The sequence below is a fragment of the Blennius ocellaris genome (assembly GCF_963422515.1).
Source record: "Blennius ocellaris genome assembly, chromosome: 14".
Classification (NCBI taxonomy): domain Eukaryota; kingdom Metazoa; phylum Chordata; class Actinopteri; order Blenniiformes; family Blenniidae; genus Blennius; species Blennius ocellaris.
The window spans coordinates 6,039,136-6,053,281 of NC_137663.1; the positions used below are offsets into that span (position 1 = coordinate 6,039,136).

The 14,146-nt window shown below is 45.7% G+C and overlaps 2 protein-coding genes across 2 annotated transcripts in view; one reads left to right on the forward strand and one right to left on the reverse strand.

Annotated features, from left to right (window-relative positions):
• Positions 1-2,573, forward strand: part of LOC308139774 (stromal interaction molecule 1-like) — a gene marked incomplete at its 3' end in the record, with an annotated part of 41,247 nt that extends 38,674 nt beyond the window's left edge. The window contains exons 16-17 of the mRNA XM_080509303.1: positions 1,285-1,372; positions 2,449-2,573. Coding sequence (XP_080365429.1) covers positions 1,285-1,372; positions 2,449-2,573 — 213 coding nt within the window. The remainder of the gene's footprint in view (positions 1-1,284; positions 1,373-2,448) is intronic.
• A 3,086-nt stretch (positions 2,574-5,659) lies between these two features.
• On the reverse strand, positions 5,660-13,701 carry alg8 (ALG8 alpha-1,3-glucosyltransferase). The gene is made up of 13 exons (XM_080509306.1): positions 13,615-13,701; positions 12,259-12,337; positions 11,387-11,580; positions 10,528-10,637; positions 10,343-10,410; positions 10,138-10,264; positions 9,948-10,051; positions 9,661-9,781; positions 9,453-9,592; positions 9,237-9,376; positions 8,283-8,380; positions 8,114-8,186; positions 5,660-6,588 (listed from the first exon to the last, which is right to left on the reverse strand). Exons 1-13 carry the CDS (start codon positions 13,695-13,697, stop codon positions 6,363-6,365), a joined length of 1,563 nt encoding a protein of 520 aa, XP_080365432.1. The 5' UTR covers positions 13,698-13,701; the 3' UTR covers positions 5,660-6,362.
• Positions 13,702-14,146: the final 445 nt, after the last annotated feature.

Genomic DNA, 14,146 nt, shown 5'->3' on the forward strand with positions numbered 1-14,146 from the left:
CAATTACAATTTCGATTATTAGAGAACCAATTGCTTTGTGAGCTCAAGGTTTTTAGGTTTGTGAGATTACAGCCCAACTGTGTCGTCAATAAAAAAAAAAAAAAATTCATATATGAACCTTGATCGACACAAAAAGCTTAATTTTAAGGCCATTTACGATCATCAGAATCATATATTTTCAAATAACTAATGAACCTTAGTATTATAGTTTAAATGAATACTACAGTGGTCCCAGTATAACTCCATGTGGAACGCCACTTACCCAAACAACAGTATTTGAAGCTGAATAAGAGTTAGTTGTTCACACAAGTAAACACTTTTATTACACAAAGTGACACAGTAAATAGAGATCAAAAAGAGTGAGAGTCATTCATTTTAAAAATGGGTTTGTATAATGATGAACTGATATGATGAGTTTAACGTCTTTTTGCATTGAGGTCTGACCTAAAACTATTAATTTCATCAATAGTGACAATCACTGTTTGTACCAACCACAACCATTGTAATCTAGAACAGTGTTCCCAGATGAACTCCCTGTGGAACACCGCTCTAAAGGTTACCTGTATTTGAAGCAGAAAAAAACATTTAACATATATTTTACACGTTTTTTTTTTTCCGTTTCAGTATTTACCAAAATAAATGCACAAAACCTTTAAAATAAATCTTAGTTTCTGAGATTTTATAGTGCAATATAGAAATATGGCTGTAATTCAACAGAAAGAAGAAAAAAACAAACAAGTATTCCACTTGAGCAAGCACAAAAAAATGAGGTTGAATCAACCTAAAACATTAATTTAAGTAAAAATTGAATAGCTCTGGGTGGAACACTAATTATGAGTGAATCATCATTTATCGCCTGAAGAAATCAAAAAACATTTCTGAATTTCTTTATCTTTTGATGCACAACATGTTGCAATAAGGAACTGCTTTGTTCTAAAAGAACAAACTGGTTCCTGTTTCAATAAGTGTTATGAGTGTAAAACCGCTGACTCATGTCAGAATGGCAAATGTGAATCTCTTCCGTTGTCATTTGTCCTTCAACAGTCCATTAACGTCACCATTAATTGAGCGTATTCGTTTATAACAACTGTAATTATTGGTGTGAAGGAGCACTGATGGTCCCAGAGTAGCTCCCTGTGGAACACCGTGTTTCCTCCATCACAGCAGGTGATCAAACACGATGTATAGTTTCAGTCTGCACACTTTGCGTGAGAGAGTTTGACAAAAATCCAGTAAAATCCCACGCTCTGTCTCACGTATTGTGATTTCTGTCTCCCCCTCCAGGCCATCCAAGATATCACACGAAACAGGGAGATCGACCCTGAAGAGATCGTGTCGCTCATTTTCGAGAGAATCGACGTGAAAGGAGAAGGTAAAGAAGAGCAACGACGTCCGAGTTTCACGTTCAGTCTGTGTATTTCATAAACGTTATAGTTTGGATTCAAATATTCACGTTAATTGCATTTAACATAGTTACTGCATGTACAGTATTTTATGGACGATGTGGTAACTATGGTTACTTTTGATTGCACAGATACTTCCCTGTAAAAACGCTTCAGATATTCTTAGATTTTATCATTTTTAATTTATTTATTTATTTTTACAGTTATTTTTGTTAAAAGCGAGGGTGAAACGTATATTTAGAAAAAAAATACAATTCTATAAGTTGTTAAAAAAAAAAACATTTTCCCTTTCACTCTCAGAGGGATGACACTTTTTTATATTAAAAATGTTTACATTATTTCTATTTGCATGGTAACTTTAAGGGACATTTTTTTTTCTGCTTTCCTTGGTTAAAATAACTGAATCATGTAACTTAAAAAAAAAAAAACTAAGTTTACTCACTTGCTCAAGAAAAGTTTGATATTTTTTGCTTTCAAAATGTGACATTAAAACATTTCCAGTTCTGTGAAAAGAGACAGTTTGGGCCACTGCCTGATTTTCCACCCTTTGGTTGGGTCACTGGGCTGTTTTGAAGCACATGTATGAAATTCCTGGTTTTGGCACGAGACAAAAAAAACCCTGTGAAAACCGTGTTTTCTAAAAGGAGAAGGCAAATCTGTCGGTCAGGCTATCAAATTAAAAAAGTTGAACAGCGGTCAAAGTCCAGCTCTTCCTGTGACCCTCCATTGTCACTGTGATCAATAGTTTGGCCACTAGAGGGCACAATATGTCCAGTCTAGACCAGCGGTCTCCAACCCCGGTCCTCCAGGGCCCCTGTCCTGCATGTTTTAGTCTCTCCCTGCTTCAGCAGACCTGAATGCAATGATGATGTCATCACCAAGGTGGTGAAAGAGTCCAGTGACGAGCCCCTCGTCACAATCAGGTGTGTTGAAGTGGGAGGAGCTAAACCCTGCAGGACCGGAGCTGGACACCCCCAGTCTAGATGGTGTAGGCGCAGTTGGGCCTGTATCCATGGATGTAAGTCGTTGACCTCTGACCCCACAGGCGAGATGACCCTGGAGGAGTTCATAGATGGCGCGAAAGGTCACGAGGACATCATGGATATGCTGAAGAACTTGATGGACCTGACGCCCGTCCTAGTGATCATCGTGGAGGGCCGGACGGGATGAGAGGAGGCAGAGCGACCGGTGCCTCAAAGACTGACCGGACCACCCCCCTCCCCTCCCCCGACCCACACGACAAGAACATCGACCCGATTTCTACATCCCCCCCCCCCCCCCCCGGAATCTCAGGAAGCAACACAAGTTGAGACAAACTGATTGTCTGTCCAGCCTCTGAGTGCTCAGCTGCCCCGCCCCTTCCTGTTCTTCGGCTCTCAGGCTGCAAAGGAACTCTGAACACACCGCAGAGCCGGCGAGGTTGGAGATTTGAGTTTGCACAAAGTGAAAGTGGAGCGACTTCTGGGAGGAAATTCCAGAACCGAGTCTTAAAATGTGTCGGAACACCAAACGAAACATCACGTAGCTTCTCCGACCAGGTTTGCCAACTGTATAGTTAATTAGGTTTTCTACGGATTAACTAAATATTTTCCACGAAAACAAATTAAAAACCTGAAACACGTTGATACTTTGAGGGGCAGCGTGTAACATTTAAGTAAAACCACCTCTGGGTGGCAGCAGTGAGTCAATGTAGGTCCATCTTTGGTGTGAGTATTTTGAGGCTTCTTCTGTTCTTGGACTGGATGCAAGAAGAGAGGGGGGGGGGGGGGGGGGTGACCCACTGCACCACCTGCTGGTACAAAGTGGTATTACAGTACAATGATGGTTTCGAAAGATGTTTTTGACCGACGATTGTACATACTGCACTTTTGAGGTTCAATCTGTATTCGCTCAGAATGTCCCTCGATTTCTTTGATGAAGCAAAGAAAACGGAGGTGAGCCAGGAAAAATAAAGATAAAGAAACAAAAGCTGCACATTCCAGATGTGGAAGTAAAGCGGAAATATGTGATGGACCTTAATTGTTGCTTTTGAAGTGAACAAGCCGTAAACAGAGAGTGGGTTCCGCAATGTTTGTGATGACATGGAAAAATCTACCGGTGACATCCAGCCATCAATGATTTCAGCTTGGTCTGTTTAAACTTCACTGGATCACAACCAGATCAGGCCGAGCAGTTCCAACCAGGTCCATCCTGTTCGACAAAACCAAACCAGATGTAAACCATTTAAACTACATCAACACAATAACACCACAGCAAAGCCATTAACCCCAAATTAACAAACCATATCCAAACAGTTGGAACCGGTTTCAAATGCATCACCGCAGAGGAACCTAAAGTGAATCAGGCCAAAACATTTTACAATCAAACCAGTTCACACCACACTGGAACAGTTCAACCAGATCGAACGACATTAAACCTTATTGAATAAAACCTAAACTATCAAAGCAGCTCAGCATTCAACATGGCATCGTTGTTTTAAACCAGTTTTAACCAGGTCAAACCAGGTCAGTAAAGATCAAAGCTGATTAAATCGTACCAAACCAATTCAACAAGATGGAATCATCCCACACTATAACTAGATTGGTCAAGCACATCAAAATGGAAGCACAACTGGTCAGTTCAACAACGTTAAACCAGTTTAAACCAGATTAAGACGAGTAAAACGAGATTAAACTGGTTCAAAGACGATGACATCTCATAAAAAAAGTACCAAACTAAATTAAACAGGTCAACAGTGAACAGTTCCAAACTGAATCAGACCGACTGCAGTCTACTGCATCATTTTAAACCGGTTCAACAAAGGTGGGACCGGTTCAGACCGGATCAAACCAGTTTGGGAAAAAAAAAAAAGATTGAAGCAGGCTTCACATGTTTTGAGACTCATAATAATGAAATCAATACTTCAAAACGATCACGAGAACGTCAACGGACTGATATAGCATATCTTTTTCTTTTTTTCAAAATTGGCACAACTGCTAAATGACAGAAAACTGCTAACTTAATGTAGCATAGGTATCACAGCTGCTAATTTAGCTTTGCATACGTTACGGAAACAAAACCAAAATACAAATATACCTTATTGACCATCGTAAACTGGCAAAACTCAGCAGAGACGACGGGAACTTCTCTGGTTGACATGACAACAGCGCCACCATTTCACTCAAACAGTACTGAAACAATTGCTTACATCACGTAGCACACACAATAAAACTGCTATAACTAAAAAACAAAAAACAAACGTTACTTTGGAATATAAACAATCAGAACCTGCTAACTTCTCTTACCACAAACCTTAGCCTAGCCTAGCCTAGCTTAGCTTACAGACAACAGAACACTGCTAGATTGTGAAGCGTGGACCGTGACGGCAGCGATACTTCCACCCACATCGGTTTCTGTTAGTTTTGTGTGAATGGTCGCATTAAGAAGGAGTCTGCTGAGCGGCTGGGAGTGTTTCACAACTTTTTACTTTTATACGATGACGTGTGAAACGAGCGGGATGACGGAGGACGAGTGTCTAGCGGCGGCGGCGGGATCGTCGACACCGAACACGGTTAAGAGTCGAGGCCCTTCGCCCCTTAAAGCTCCAAACTCGTCGTCGTACAGTCGGATCTGATCTGCGGGTCAGCATCGACACCCCAGTTTATTTTGGTGTGATAGTCCAGTAAAACACTTTATTATTCATGTCTTGTGTTGCCTTATCAATAAAGTTTTAATCAAAGTGTCTCCATTTATTCACCTCTAAAAGGTTGAAAAAGTTGTTTTTAAAATTTTTTTTAAAGAGGACCTGGAATTGATCCCTGAGGAACTCCAAATATTCTAACCCAATATTCTGCAGTAAAACTTTGTTTTTCAGGTTAAACTGCAAGTTTGGAGTTCCCCAGGGATCGACACTCGGTCCTCGATACTTTTCAGTTTACATTTATTATCTGCAAGGAAGACAGAATCAAAAACTGATAATTACATAACTGTGCCAGTCTGTCTGCTGCAGAACAACTTGTCTCTGATTTGTGAAAGAAAAGGCATTTATAAGTTTACTTTATTAAAAAAGAAGCCACAAAATGAGCTCAAATGCAAACTTTGATTTTTTGTTTTTTTAACTTTGCGCTGGCGACCTGACCAGGAATTCCTCAGGGATCAACTCTGGGTCTTTTTTTCCCCCATTTTTCCATCTTTTATTTAGAATTCACACATCAACTGACCTGCTGTGAGAGTTTAAATCAGTCCTAATAAACACATAACAGACGCTAAAGGGTGGATGGACGGATCCTTTTTTATTTACCAGGTCAGAAAAACAAACATGTTTTGGTCCTCGAGACATTAAGACTTTTCCCTGAAACGATTCAGAAACATTGGAAACAAGCACAGATTGGGGGAGACGTTTCACACAGGAAGTGTCACGAGCGTTTGATGTGACCTGCAGGACCGAGTCTTTCCCAGCATGCATCAGGTCCGAGGAGGCGGAGCTTATTCGGTTCAAATAACCTCCCCTCCGCCACTCGTCTCACTGCTTAATAGAAAACACTTCCAGAGGGGGAAACGCCAGGTTTGTATTTCTGTAGCTTCTTCCCAGTGTAAAACATCCGTTCAGGCTTTGGACTAAATATATGGAATATATAATATTCCAACTGACACAATTTCCAGACATGGATCTCAGGACCTCCCGCTCAGTTTGTGTTCTTTGGGGGTTTTTTTGTTGGTTTTTTTTTACATCAAACTGCAGCTTCACTCCTCTTGTTATTACTTTTATCTTCTTTAATCTGACGTAAGATGGAGATTCTAGGATTCAAAGATATTTCCTGTTTGATTCACAGTAGAAACGTCTGAATAGGACTTGGAACTTTTGTTGCACTGGTTGCGTTTTCCAGCATCTTTGTCTGCTTTGTCTCTGACGTGGATGAGAAGCCGTTGTTCTTGGCCGTGGCTGCTGGGGTCCCCCGCGTGGGCGTCTGACCTTTGACCTCACGGTTGCTTGGGCTTGTCCTCCGACCGCAGCAGGCTGCCGTACAGGCGTAGGAAAGAGTAGCAGACGCCCGCCGCGCAGTACACCGACGTCACCAGCAGGGGGAGGAAGGGCAGTCTCTGTCGCCAAGGTGACAGCGGGAAGACCACTTCACAGGCTATCGCCACGGCGACCAGGCCCGACAGGTACACGACCTCCAGGGGGCGGAGCAGGGGGCCCTGGCTGCTGCCGTGAGAAGTAATCCGATTACTTTGAAGCATTGGGAAACGTTTCTAACACGTCTAAACGTTTAACTGAAGTAGCATAACAACTTGTTTTTCTGTATTAACCGAAACTGCAGCTCATGTTGAATTTCAGAAACTGAACTGTTGATATTTTATCACATCATTTAACTCGTTGGATCATTTTAACCATTTAATCCACCGGGAGTCAAACACGCAGCCTGTGGGCCCAAACCGGAAAGAGGCAACCAAACAAATTGTAAAATTTCACAGAAAACATTGATTTTTTCTTATTTTTTTTAACCATTTAGAGCAGCAGACACGACCTGAACCGAGATGTCATGCAGCCATGAAAGCTAGCAAACTAGCATTAGCCTCACAGTCAGTGTGACTTTGTAAAAACAATCACAATGAAACAGTTACAGAAGGAGTTTTGGGGACGTTTCACTGGGGGGTTTTTTTGCACCAGAAGGTTTAATTGAAATTGACTTTATGTTGAGATTGGAGTCATTTTATGGAGTAAATGTTCAGTTTTTGGTGGAAAATATAGACATTTTCACCACGTATATTTTGCGCCACAAAATCGAAAGGTTATTGTGGTTCTATTTGACCCATTCAAGATGAACGTGGCCTCTCCACTGGAACATGCTTGACACCTGTTTTAAACCATTCCACTGCAGTCGTCTGGTTCAGAGCCACAAAAGTATTGGGGGGGGGAAGAAGTTTGGGCTACAGTCAGTTTAATTTCCTGGCCATTTCATCATCTCTGGTTCCAGATTAAACTTCAAGAATAAATGAATCCTCACTCCATCAGACTTTATGCGACAAGAAAACCTACCAGGACTTTTATGGGGTTATATTTGTGCCAAAATTCTGAGCGAGCGATGGGAAAATTTGAGCTCAAAAAAATGTATTGTGCAAGCACACTAATAGCATTTTGAGGAAATATTTAAATTGCGCAAAGAAAAACTTGAGATTGCGTGCTCAAAAATCCTTTCTGCTCTCAGTTTCTCTCCATGCTCGCGCAGATTCTTCCTCTGCGCTCAACCTCTCTCTCTCTCTCTCGCTCGCTCAAATCTCTCCACGTCCGCACAAGTACTGCTGTGCACTCGCTCAAAATGTGCAAAACTCAAATGTGACAGACACGGTTGTTCACCAATCACAGAAATTCAGAGCGGGCATTGAACTCTGAGGGAAAACAAATGTTGTAATCCAGAATCGTTATCTTTAGTTTGCCGTATTTCTGTTTTCCCTCTTCTTCTTCTTCTGAAGTAACCAACCAGAGTTCAATGCCCGCTCTGAATTTTTCATAAAGTGGAAATGCTTGACCGCCAGGTGGCGCCACAAGGGCACATGGTTGATGGTGGACACCTTTGCTCAAATGTAAATGATAGAGTTCACAGCTTTCCTGGACTTCGGAGAAGAGAATGGTTCATTGCGTTCCTCTAAAGTGAACGGAGATCAAATCAACGGTAACATCTGGAACCTCTGCCGACACTCGGGCGTGTGAAGTGAAGAGGCCCGCTCACCTGTGGAGCCTCCTGAGAGCCGAGAAGGAGAAGACGGTGAACATCAGCATGAGGGACACTTTGATGGGCAGCTCTGCGGGACGGAGGGAGACGAGACGCGTCACGGCTGGGCGGAGGGGAGGGGGGGGGGCGGGGCCTCGCCTCGCCTGCTGCACGGCGGGCCGCTCACCTGTGGGGCTGAAGAGCAGCGGGAACAGCGAGTAGTGTCCCGTGGTGGTCAGGACCAGGAAGATCCCAGCATCCTCTCTGCTCTCCACCGCCAGGAAGCTGCGGGCAGCAGCACCAGAGAGAGGCGGCGTCAGAGGAAACACACCGAACGCTACATTGCTACAGTGAGCAGTACCACTGGAACTCTTTGGACTGGTTTCATTCCATTTTTAGCTTTGGTGGACATTTAAAAAAAAAAAAAAGTGACCTCTTTAGCTATTTTATCTATTTACAGCCACTCTGCGTTTCAGTTTTAGCTGCACTACCACTTTTATTTGTTTCCCCCCATTTGTTCCTTTCCCATCTGTCACTTCTTCCTTTGCTTTCCTCCCAAAGAAGCGATACAATTTTAATCATTTTAGTTTGACACTTCTCTCGTTTAATTTTGTGTGATTTTAGCCGATTTTATCGGTTTTTAGCAATTTGAACCATTCTCGACGTTTTATTTGCTTTACCTTTTTTTTGGAGCCGCTTTCAGCCTGAAGAATAGACCCGTCGTTTTGAACACCAACGTGGAATGCAAATTAAATAATAAACGAAAGCATACACGTTCATTTACATTCCATATTGTGAAGCCGCCACAGAGGAGCTGAGCAGTCGGTCCAGGTCCTGGTCCAGGTCCTGGTCCAGGTAGTTCACAGGTTTTGGTAGATTAGATCACTGCCTCCCAGCCTTGTCCTTGAGAGACCTACATACCATTTAAAACTCAGGCCAGAGCGCTAACCGCTGCTCCACCGTTTCTCTTTGGATACTTTGAAATAAACAATACACTTGTGATGTGGAGACTTTGTACTTTTTGTGACATAAATGCCGACTCCTCTATCGTTAACGGGCAAAACGTTATGTCACCCCGTAGAATGAAGAGGGCTTTGGCGAAGCCTCCGTGAATTCTAACCCCTGGTTGGGAATCAGTGACCTGAGCGGCAGGATGGCGAGCAGGACGGCCTTCTCGTGGACGTGCCAGCCGAACAGGAAGGAGCCCAGAGCGCACACCAGCAGGCAGCGCAGGAACCCGCGGGCGCCGCGAGGACGCCGCCAGATGGACGCCAGCGCCGGCTGCAGCCAGAGAGGAACAAGAGGGTGAGACGCCGTTTCCACGACGACCGGCCGGTTTACATGAAGAGCGCCTTACCAGGATGGAGAGCAGAGTGCAGAGCAGCGTGACGGAGGGGGTGACGGAGGGAAGCACCGAGTGCTGGGACTCCTGCACCAACCCGCCCGTCATGGAGGCGCGGGTAAGCCCCGCCTCCGGCAGCAGCTTCAGGCGGACGCCTGCGGACAGAGACAGTCAGGCCGCCGCCGCGTGACAACGGGCCATCCGTGTGTGGGCGGGGCCTCACCCAGCGTGGCCAGGCCTTTGTCCAGCACGTTGTAGAGGGCCCAGACGTTGGGCGCCCAGTAGGCGTGGCAGAGGCCCCTCTTAAAGGGGAAGAGGCGGGCGACGAGCTGAGGGAGCTGCCCCTGAAACACACGGAGACGGGAGTGACACACACACACACACACACACACACACACACACACACACACACACACACACACACACACACACACACACACACACACACACACACACACACACACACACACACACACACACACACACACACACACACACACACAGTCTCACCATCAGGATGAAGGGCCCCAACGACACCGCACACACCGACAACACCAAACCGCCGAGCGCCAGCAGACGTAGCAGGCTGAAACTCCTCCACCGCACCGAGCCGTCTGCACAAAACACACACACACGTCAGTGTTTGTGTGTGTGTGTGCGTGTGTGTGTGTGTGTGTGTGTGTGTGTGTGTGTGTGTTACCCTTGTTGTCTTGGGTGAAGCAGTAACTCCTCAGCAGGTAGACGCCGTACGCTGGAGCCACATACAGGAAGATGTGCTTCAGGTTGAGCAGGACGGCGAACAGCAGCGCCCCCTGCAGGTGCTGGGACTGACGCCCACAGAGAGAGTTATGCTCCTTGCGGCCAGGGGGCGGTGGCGAGTTACCTGGAGAGTGTGAGGGACATACCTGTAAGTGTTTGGCCACCGACAGCAGCAGGAAGCCGAAGAGGAAGCCGTTATACTGGAAATGAATGTCTGAGAGACGACGTGAAGGAAACGACACAAAGAAGTGAACCAGACACACAAACAAAGAAAGAGACAGAAAATATGACAATAAGGACGAGAAGCGATTAAAACCCATCAGAAGGATACGGTCGACGATCAGGAGGCCGAAGTTCCACAGCAGCAGCACGGACAGGACGAAGGACGGCCGGCTGAAGATGTCCCGACTGCCTTTCTGCTCCTGAACACACCGGCAGCATCTGCATCAGGACGGAGAGACGATCAGGACGGAGAGACGATCAGGACGGAGAGACGATCAGGACGGAGAGACGATCAGGACGGAGAGACGATCAGGGCGGAGAGACGATCAGGACGGAGAGACGATCAGGACGGCGAGACGATCAGGGCTGAGAGACGTTCAGGACGGAGAGACGATCAGGACGGAGAGACGATCAGGACGGAGAGACGATCAGGACGGAGAGACGATCAGGGCTGAGAGACGATCAGGGCGGAGAGACGATCAGGACGGCGAGACGATCAGGGCTGAGAGACGTTCAGGACGGAGAGACGATCAGGACGGAGAGACGATCAGGACGGAGAGATGATTGAGTTGTTTTATCTGTCTGCTTTGGATCTTTGAGGACACTTATGTCCATTTGTAATGCAGTCAAATATGGCCTTTTCCTCACCTCCGTGTGTGTGTGTGTGTGTGTGTGTGTGTGTGTGTGTGTGTGTGTGTGTGTGTGTGTGTGTGTGTGTGTGTGTGTGTGTGTGTACATTTGTTTCCTAAAATGTATCCGTCTTTGCATTCTTTTTAAATCAAGTGAGGCACTTTGTATTACACTTTTGTTTGTATAATAAATATATCAACAAAGTTGATTGATTTGGTGGCTGTTTGTCAGCTTCGTTGTGTTTTTGTCGCCGCTTTTCTGTTCACTCTGTGTTGTGGTGGCCGTCACGCTCCCCGTTTTGTGTCTCCGCCGGGTGTTTGCGTGTTCCACAGACTCACTCCCTGACGGCGCAGATGAAGAGCCCGTCGGTGAAGATGACCGACAGCCTCTGGAAGAGCACGGTGGGCGGGCTGGCGTAGTTCAGGTTGTGCACCAGCAGCATGTCGCCGTCGAAGCGCCGCGCCACCTGGGACAGGCCCAACTCGAACCAGGCGAACAGCGGCGGGTAGTCCAGCGTCCACTCCGACGTGTTCTGCGGCGACACGGGGGAAAACATGGCCGCAGGCTCACGAGGACGACGGCTGCACTCTGATGTGTGATCGTAATGATTCACTGAACACAAGGCTTTCATAGAACGGCCTCCCACTCTAAGTCGCGGCGGTGCTGTGGTGGCGCCACCTGCAGGCCACACGTGACGGTTTTTCAGTGACAGTTGTTCTGAAGGCAACGGGAGAAGAACAGAGGCTTGCAGATGTTCCACAGCTGTGAAGCGGGGACGCATTTTAGATTTAACACAACAGCTTTTCAAATGGAAACGCGTCGATGTTGCGTTTTCGCTTCAGAAAAGTTTTGCCTTTACACAGAAACATTTTGAAATCGATTTTCCATTTACGTGAAGACGAAGTTTGAGCACTTCGAAAAACTGCAGTAACTCCGAGGACAGCCGTGTAGACGGAGCCTCAAAACGCGTGGAAAGCTTTGGTTTTCACTTCACACTGCTGTCGCTGGACGACTAAGTTCAGTTTCTCATAAAATATATCAACTTTGATCTCGATAGTTCAACGGCTGTGTTCCAGGTTCCCCTGCACTCACTCCCTCTGTTCTCCTCCCGCTGCCTGCAGAACAGCGTGCAGGAGGTAAAACAAACAAACAAACAAACAACCGTGGTGAGGTGTGTTTGGTGTGGCAGCGTCTGGGAGGCCGGGCTCACCTCGTAGTACCAGCGGGACACCGGCAGGCTGTGTGTGATCGCCAGCCAGTTCCTGTGCACCTCGAAGTCTGTCGACCGGCTGCAGACACACAAACACACGTCATCGGATAAACGGCCACTCAAGTCGAAGGTTTTGCGTTCAAAGTCCCGGTCAGGCTTTTCTGTGTGGAGTTTGCATGTTCTCCCCCTTTGTGTGTGGGTTTCATGTTTGACTCAAACACCTGGCCCGAGGAGCGAACGTGGTAGTGAGTGTGGTTGTCTGTCTCTCTGTGCGTTTGTCCTGTGATGGACTGGTGACGTGTCCAGAGTGTGTCCCCCCCGCCCTCGCCCAGTGAGCTGGGGATTGGCTCCAGCGCCACGCAACGCCGCAACTGGATGGAGCATAGAGAAGATGGATGATGTTGGAAGGATATCACATTAGCAATACTATGATCGTGGTTTTCATGTGTGCTTCGATACTGAAAATCTGACCGTTCATTCAAACAGGACATTGTGAGTGTCCATTGCAGGATAAGGATGTTCTACTATCAGACACAACAACAGAGATAGAACTCAGCTTCTCCGGATAACAACATACACACACACACACACAGCTTTCATGACACACTGATTAAAGATGTCTGCCACGACCAAACTGACCAATCGCGCTGAAGCCCATCCTATTGTCAGGTTGTGGCCCCCACCCAGAAGAAAACTGTTGAACCACGGAATTTGGACACTCGTACTCCTGCGTGAGACACGTTCAGGTCCGGCGCTGCGCGTTGCATATGGCTAGCTTTACTTTATTTGCTAAATAAATGGTCAAACGTATTTTGCCGTCTTCAGACCCTTTTTAAACAACCAAGTATCGGCTCAAAGAACCGGGAGGAACCAGCGGGCTTAATGCCGGGTTCTAACATGTTCCTCTGGGTTTTTGAAGTCCACATAGTTGGTTTCTGTGCTTTTATTCTTCTTCTTTTTTTAAACCTGAGGTCATATTCCACCTGCTTTTTAGCATGTTCATTATATGACTTTTACAGACCGTGCTTGTCCTGTCAGAGATAAATCTCCTCTGTTGATGGACTGTTTGTCTTCAGGCTCCGTGTTTATGAGGCTGTTCTATGAATACAAACTGAGATTCACTTTCCTGGCCAGTTGAAACGGGAGTTTTTAGGAACTCTGTGGGCAACAATCTATACTAAGGGGGGAATTAAGACAAACATAAACACCAATTCCTGTCTCACCCAACAGGCTGTTAGCCGAATGCTAACAGCAGCAGCCAAGCTTTCACATTTTTCACATTCAATGAGGAAAAAGTTTCGCGCATAAGTAGCGCCGACTAACTGAAGGAGTCAAGAGAAAAGCGTCCGCACTCACTACGCGTTGATGAAAAGACATTTTAGCAGAGAAACTCCAACAGCTAACGCTGGAAACCAGTGGACTGCCTCCCCCGCCGCCATGACAGCCGGCAGCCTTCAACCCGGAGAAAACTTTATTAACAACACGAGGAGGACAATCCCTCAACCGCGCCGTCTTTTTACACTTTATCTATATTTATTTGGATTTTTTTAATTGAAATAATTAATACAACTACCCTGTATATTCATTGTATGTGTATTTTATTTTTTATTTGTTTAATTTTTACACCAAGGAAGGCACAGAAGGCGTGGTTTGTGACGCAAGAGTTGAGATGCGTTGCCGGTCCCTCGTAAAATCACTATCATGTGAAGTTGTTTTGTCCTTTTCTCATTGTGTTGTGTCTTTGTAGTCATTTTGTGTGGTTTTTTTTATTGCTTATGTAGTAGTTTTGTGTCTCCGCCATTTTACTTTGTTTTCTTTACTTTGTTTACTAGTGTTTTAGTTTTGTTTATTCTTTTAAAATCCATCTGCTATATTTATTAAGCTCATT